We start from the raw sequence: 7,447 nt of genomic DNA on the forward strand, positions 1-7,447 counted from the left end.
TTGGAAATTTGAACAGAGTTTTGAAATTTAGATGTTAGTTTTGAATACCGCCGACGAGATTTCAGAGATTTCGTCTTTTTCGGAAATATTTCCAGAGAAATGTTTAACATTCCGTTCAAATGCCGGACATTTATACAAAAGAGGAGTGCGAACGTTCATTTCATTCTCGGAAATACTGGTCACGCGTGACGTTGACTGACGGTAAGTGTAGGCGTAGAAATAACCAGAAATAACAAAAGGAAGCGTTAAGTGTGTAATTCCGCTACCATATGTGCGTAGTTTGTTTGCCGGGAAGTCAAAACGCGGTCACCAGTCTAAAGGGTGATGGCACACGGCGTTATTATATATTTACATGACTGATAGTTCATGGAATGCCTCAGGGATTCAATACTTGTCAATACTGCAAAATTAAAACCCTGCCCCACTTGTCAACACTAATGCATCAGTTGACATGTTCTTAAAGGAAAGCCGTAAGTAGACGGCGACTGAAAAGTTCAAATTCCTAATGCTTAGTGAAGTAAATCAAATTCTTTGAAAGAAGCTTGCATAATCGATCATTGCCTGCTAAGTAGAGTTTATTGGGTTGTGGACAAAAATAGCCTTATCTGGGTCATTGTTTTTGTTCAGTTACGCCTGCAATGTAATTACATAAAAGCATTTGCCGACTTCTGATTGAAATGGTCGCTGGTTGCAAAAGAGAGATGAAATAAAGTTTCTTTTAAACGCTTTATGCTATTGTACTGTAATAAAAAAAAAACATAAAAGCTTAAGATATTAGTTAAAGATCCAACTAGGAAGGTTGAATAGGGAATTTTTCGAGGAAACCAATTCTCTCAGACTTCGTGACGTCCGGGGTGACGTCACGCAGCGTTAGTTTATTATTAAACGCAATCGTTCATGGAATACAGTACAGTACGGTTTTGCTTCCTCCCATTCAACGCTTTATAACATGTCTTCAATCGCAACAAGCGTCCTTAAAGTGACAGTGGGATTTCTTGTGAGGAAAGGCCGGGATCTGCTGGCCGAGAAGCTCAAGGAAGGCGATATCTTAGATCACAAAATTCGTGCCTTGATCGTGCGCGAAATCGATGATGTCAAATCCAAGTTAGACGGACTGGCTAGAAAGGATCTCCTAGCGGCGATAGACTACTTTGAGGAAGGCCTTGGTTTGATTTTTGAAGTACTTCAGGCTCAAACCCCACCATCGCCGAATGCTGAGACAAAAACATTTTCTTTGACTTTGACAATGAGGAACTTAGACACAAATGACTTGGACGAAACCGCTAAAACGACGCTTGCTAATGCCAAGAAGAGGTTTGACGATGCTCGTAGAAGTGCAACAGAAGCGTTCAACGACGAAGCCTTGAAACCCTCTGAGCGCATCGCAGCTATGGGATATCGAATTCTGGCTACGATACTAGAGGCAGTTGAGAGTCCATTGGTAGCACTGCCAGCATGCAGATCCTGCATCGAAAAATTGAATTCGCTACCAGCGGTCCAGAATTGCTTTACTGTTGCCCTTAAGAAGACCTTCCTTGGCCGTTTTAGTAAAGAGGAACGCAGAGAAATAATTTTATCCGTTTGCCGTTTGAATCGCATTGTCTACGATTACATGTTCATGGTTTACGGGTTTGGAAACAAAGATGTATCGGGTATCTCTCAGCAATGGCCGTGTATTGAAACTGAAAGCGAACATGCAAAGGTCAATCCGTTATCAGACGCGCGATTGTTGAAAGTTCTGATGAAGCTTGACATGAAGCACAATTTCTTGCAGTGGTCATTTGGCCAGGAAGGCGAAGACGAACACAATCTGAAAGAACCATGGGGTATGGCGACCAACACGAGCGGGGATTTCATTGTTGCTGACAATAAGGACCGCAATGTTAAGGTTTTCAGCAGTAGTGGCAAGTTTTTGTATTCATTCTCTCCTGTCACTGATGAAGTAACCACGGCAGTATTTATTTACGATGTAGCCACTGACAAATACGACAACATCTACGTACTGGTCACAGCGAAGAAGCCTGTACCTGAGCAGGATGAAGAGGGGTCCTATGTGTACATGAAGACCCCTAATCGCATGTTTCCTCTCAAGGAGGGCTTCAGTTCCTGGTCATTTACGTGGTCATCACTGGCTGTTGCCGACAAGGAAAAAATTCTAGTTCGTGGAGGACTAGTCACTGGACAGCATGTCGTTGACACATATACGACTGATGGCCAGTTTGTTCGCCGTTTTGGAGAAGGAACATTGCAGGAGGTCTCTTCATCTATCGCCGCTGCTAACGACGGGGGTGTAATTGTAGCGACCGGTGGTCACAACTCCTATTGTGTTAACATGTTTGGCAAAAAAGGAAAACGTCTTCGCCAATTTAAGGTGGAAAGGTCCTTCCACTACCCTCAAACAACTTTCCACCAAGCAAGCGACCATGTTGTAGTTGCTGGCATACATGTGGAGCGAGGAAAAGAGAATCGCCTAGAAATCGTTATTTTCACCAAAGAAGGCGACTACGTCCGCAGCATTCAGCATGAAGAAGAAGACATAGTCTTCTTACGAGGCATCACGGTAACCACGGATGGATGCGTCGCCGTTGTGTATAGGGATAAACTCCACTTCAAGGTACTCGTTGCTTGAAAGTGTAATTCCTATGAACAGAAAGCTGAACATTCGGGAATGTCCACCTTGAACTGATCTTTTAGCTTTAGGCATCAAGAGGCCTTAAGTTGAAGGTTTTAGTGCCATTTATAGCTAACATTGTGTATACTGTTGACATGATATTTCGATTAAACAGAATATCTACCAACTAAACCTAACTTACGGAACTGAATTAAGGTGAATAATATCTACCAAACAATGTATTTGATTGTAATTGATTTTCTTGCGAATGGTGCAGAGTGTGAAATCATTTCTCGTCGCGCTAGTTAGTTTATAATCTTGGCTTTCTTTGCCACGAGACAGCCATTTTTACTCCAGAAAAGGACCAGACATGCAAATCGTTTCTCATTAAAATTCAAGTACTGTTGAAAAACAATTATGATCAGAGACTTGTTTTGAAAGCTTAAAGAATGCAAATTAAACAGCCGTAATGTTTAGTTTCCGCTTGTTCTGCAAATATAGTTTGTGGTAGTTGCTACAACTTACATTACCCACGACTTGAAAAGAAAAGAAAAGAAACGATGACCAGTTTAGCGAGTATTCCAACATTTCATTTCCTGTCATTTTTAAATCATAAAAGCTTGACGGTTTTATATAAATAGCTCTATTGAAAGACGTGTTTTGTCTAGAGAATAGTTTTACGCTCAATAAAATGATAAAAGAAAAAGGGCGACTGCCTTGGGCTATTGCACAACAGCTGTAATATTAGTACATTTTTAGTTTAATTATCTTCTTAGTAATTAACTCTAATCGGAAGAGGTATTTTACAACAGCCAATACATACGTCAATATTCTCTTCAGTATCACTATGGGACACTCTAATGATAACTGCAAATAACTGTATATGGTATCATTTTAGTTTTGCATAAAGACGTTTAAGAAATTATCAGTATGTTTCCTGCACTAAAAGAGAGTGTAAATATTCGTTTCTATTGAATTTTAGATTTAACTTTTGAGGCCTTATTTATAACTACAGAGGACAAAAAGGTATACTTGAGGTATTCCGTGCTGTAGAGTTTACACAAACATAAAAAAATATATATTCAATGACAAACGGTATGCTGACCTCTTGAAGTGATTAAAACTGAGCTGATTTCTTTCGTAAGAGCTCCACCTGAATGCTAGTCTGAAGAAAAGCCGTAAGAAATTTCGACAGAATGGACTTTTTGAGGACATTTAAAGCGAAGATTGTTTTTGTAAAAGACTGAGGTTTTGGTTACTTACTGGTACACCATCAACTTAAATTCCAAGGTCAACTTAACACTTAATGCTGGTTTCCATATGATCGCGGATAGCAGATCGCAATAAGGTCTGCGATCGTCTGCGATCATATGAAACTGAACATACTTCTGCGTTCGTCTGCGATCCTGCGATCACGATCGCAAAAGATAGAACCATGTTCTATCTCCTGCGATCGTCTGCGATCGTGATCGCAGGATCGCAGACGATCGCAGAAGTATGTTTCCGGGGGTGGGGGGGGGGGGGGGGTACTCCAAAAAAATTGGGTAGGGGTGTGCGGCCCGCTTCCCAAAACCCTTACCCTATTTATGACCAAAATCTACGATTTTCCCTACCCTATTTATGACCTGAAGTAGCTCCTTCTAAAAAAAATCGAACCCAGGACTAGAGTGGAAAAATCTATACCCTATTTATTACCAAAATGGCGGAAAATGGTTAAAAGCGATACCCTATTTATGACCAAAATAGCCGAAAAACCATACCCTTTGGCGCCGCACATACCTATATAACCCATATAAGGGAGTACCCCCCCCCGGGTATGTTTCCATATGATCGCAGACGATCGCAGACCTCATTGCGATCTGCGATCCACCATCATATGGAAACCAGCCTTATCTTCTGCGATCTTCTGCGATTGTGATCGCAGGATCGCAGACGATCGCAGACGATCGCAGACCTTATTGCAATCAGCGATCTGCGATCCGCGATCATATGGAAACCAGCCTTTACAGCGAGAAAGAACGATGTATGCTTAACCGTTTACAGTTTGGCTCAGTTAATTGGGTCAGACGAACGACGCTCAGGATCATGTTCCTCTGTATTCATATGCTTAGGAACTCAGCTATGATCATCGAATTATATTCAATCTGGCCACTGAATGCCAATTTCTTCCACGCAAATATTTTGAATTGTCTAAAAGACACATTTTCCGATTATGTTCTGAGGTCATTGGCCTTTTGTTAAAATGAAAAAAAAAAAATACTTTATCGGGATCTAAGTTGCTTTGCCTCGAGATATTAAGTTATTATGCAATGAGCAAATGGTAAGCATATACAGATTATTAGATCTTATTACGTGAAGTTAGTTTTGCAACAGGTTTTTTTGAGATCCAAGTAATTAATTATTATTTAATTAATTAATTTACGACCAATTGCCAATCCACGATAAGTCGACAGCCATAGCCCTTCATTGAAACTATTGCGGGCACCTTTTATTCACGTTAGAAGATTGCGCAAAAAGCTGTGCACAATGGACATCTCGCCGTGCACTGTGTTTCCGGGCCTAAACAGTAAATTCAATCTCACGCGAACAAGGCCGTTATTCGGTTTGGTTGGAAACTTTTTGGCGCAATTTCCGTTCACTATATCTAACACCATCTCCAGGAATCAAACATTGAAATCAGCGAGTTTTCACTTACATCGATGACCCGCTTCTTGGCTGTTCGTTACAGCACGGTTTGGACTAACAATCGTACATTAACATCACGAAATGGTCAACATAAGGTGACCAAAGCTGCGTCTAGGCCTGCATAAAAAACACTGACGTAATAGTTGTCAGACAGTGAAACCACAGGTCACCAAAGCGTGATGTGACACGTGTCACCATGCAAGCGTGATATAAGAGTTTGTATGGCCATAAAATTAAATCGAAAATTAGACAACAATATTCCCGCAACAACCCACAAATATTATAATAAAGTCTGATAAAGCTTACCCGGTTTGTTTTGCTGTGTTTTAAAGGCTTCTCAGTGCTTCCAAACGCTGTTTAAAGCGGTTTATCTCTCAGTGGGGATTCTACCTAAATTTGAATGAAATTTGAAGAGGTTTTAAGAGGGGATAGAAGAAAGAAAATGATTTTTGGAACACAAACAGAGAGTACGGTCAAATCTAGGCACGAGTACTAAAATATACCCGACGGGGGGAATCCACGTAAACTTTTGGCCCGCAACAAACTACACACAGGCACACCCCCCCCCCCCTCCCCTACCCGGCTAAGTGCAGTTGTGTACCAGCCAGGCCAGCCGTGGCTGGCGTGACAGAATATGAATTGACTTTGGTATTATTATTATTATTATTATTATTATTATTATTATTATTATTAATATTATTATTATTATTATTGTTATTATTATTATTATTATTATTATTATTATTATTATTCTTATTCTTATTATTCAGGATCCCATTATCATTATCATTATCATTATCATTATCATTCTCATTCTCATTCTCATTCTCATTCTCATTCTCATTATTATTATTATTATTATTATTATTATTTTAATATATGAATGAGAATCGACTTCGCGATTTTCCAACAAGTAAAACTTGTGCAAGGTGAACAAACTATCGAGGCTGAATGAAGAAAGAAAAGAAGGAAATTGAAAATTTGCCTCTTGTATTCACGTTATCCGTAAGCCCCTGAATTTGTTCATTTCAAGTTATCGTTTTGACGAGAACGGCAACATTTTTCACGAACGCGTACTGTCGTTGTTTTGCTTTGTGGTGAGGCAGGTAAGCATGTGCTTAAGTTTCAAGCAAATTTTAGCTAGGTTTTTGAAGAGCTCTCCTCTAATGACCAGTCAAATTTCATTCAAATTCGACTTGTAGTTTCCTACCTTCCCATTAGCATAATACAGTGATGCACTTGGACCAGCCACTGAGAGATAAACCACTCAAAACGGCATTTGGAAGCACTGAGAAGCCTTGAAAACACAGCAAAACACACCAGGTAAGACTTAATTATAATTTTTGTGGGTTGTTTTGGGAATATTGTTGTCTAATTTTTGATTTAATTTAACTCCATACAAACTATTATATCACGCTTGTATGGTGACCTGTGTTTGGTGACCTGTGGTGGAACACGGACGACATCCTTTCAAGTCGTGACTTTGTTTTGCAGTTTTGTCTACTTCATTTAGTGCAAGTGGGAAGTAAACTTGCTGACAGAGCCAGTAAAGAACTCCACTATGGGCAGAAATCCGCGACAGTCAGTCTGAAGCTACAATCTGTCCCAGACAGCGGTATATTCCCATAACGGTTACTATGTCATATAAGCTTTATAATTCGAAGATGACGGGCGATCTTTCGTCTTGAAAAGCGGTACAAATCATCGATTTCTTCTGCGATTTCAGGCGGTAATGGCGCTGGTCTTAACGAATGTTTTTCGTCTTTCTTCATCGACTTTGGGGACTGGTTAAATATCGTGAATTGCCTTCATTTTTGCGCTGAATTTGAAGTTCCAAGTGTAAACAAAGCAAGCAGATTTTTGGAGAGACACCAAAACCTCCAAAGACCTTTGGACCTTGCCGCATATTTGCGAAGTCTGCTAGGTAATAGAGAAGACATATGGCGGATTTCAAGCATTTTTGCCCGAAAAAAGATTGGACTTGGGAACCGGTTTAACCACTGCGAAGATATAAACAACGCGACTTCTCGTGTAGAACTAGATGTAAACTTCGTTTTAAGATTTTTGGACCCTGGGCTACAGCTTTCATTGGGATAAAATAACGAAGAATAAATCAAGGTAACTCAAAATCTCACTGTTTTCTTAGTAGTA

General features: G+C 40.0%; 1 protein-coding gene across 1 annotated transcript; it reads left to right on the forward strand.

The window, feature by feature from the left end:
- The first annotated feature begins 328 nt into the window (after nucleotides 1–328).
- LOC146460173 (uncharacterized) lies at nucleotides 329–3,320 on the forward strand. The gene has a single exon (XM_085088468.1). The coding sequence runs from the start codon at nucleotides 950–952 to the stop codon at nucleotides 2,627–2,629; it is 1,680 nt and encodes a 559-aa protein (XP_084944594.1). The 5' UTR covers nucleotides 329–949; the 3' UTR covers nucleotides 2,630–3,320.
- The last annotated feature ends 4,127 nt before the right edge of the window (nucleotides 3,321–7,447 follow it).

Source organism: Pavona decussata, unplaced genomic scaffold, assembly GCF_977016875.1.
Source record: "Pavona decussata unplaced genomic scaffold, jaPavDecu1.1 SCAFFOLD_214, whole genome shotgun sequence".
Taxonomy (NCBI): domain Eukaryota; kingdom Metazoa; phylum Cnidaria; class Anthozoa; order Scleractinia; family Agariciidae; genus Pavona; species Pavona decussata.

What these genes read in the sequence shown, in the direction of transcription:
- LOC146460173 (XM_085088468.1), top strand. Translation starts at nt 950, where the DNA reads ATGTCTTCAATCGCAACAAGCGTCCTTAAAGTGACAGTGGGATTTCTT.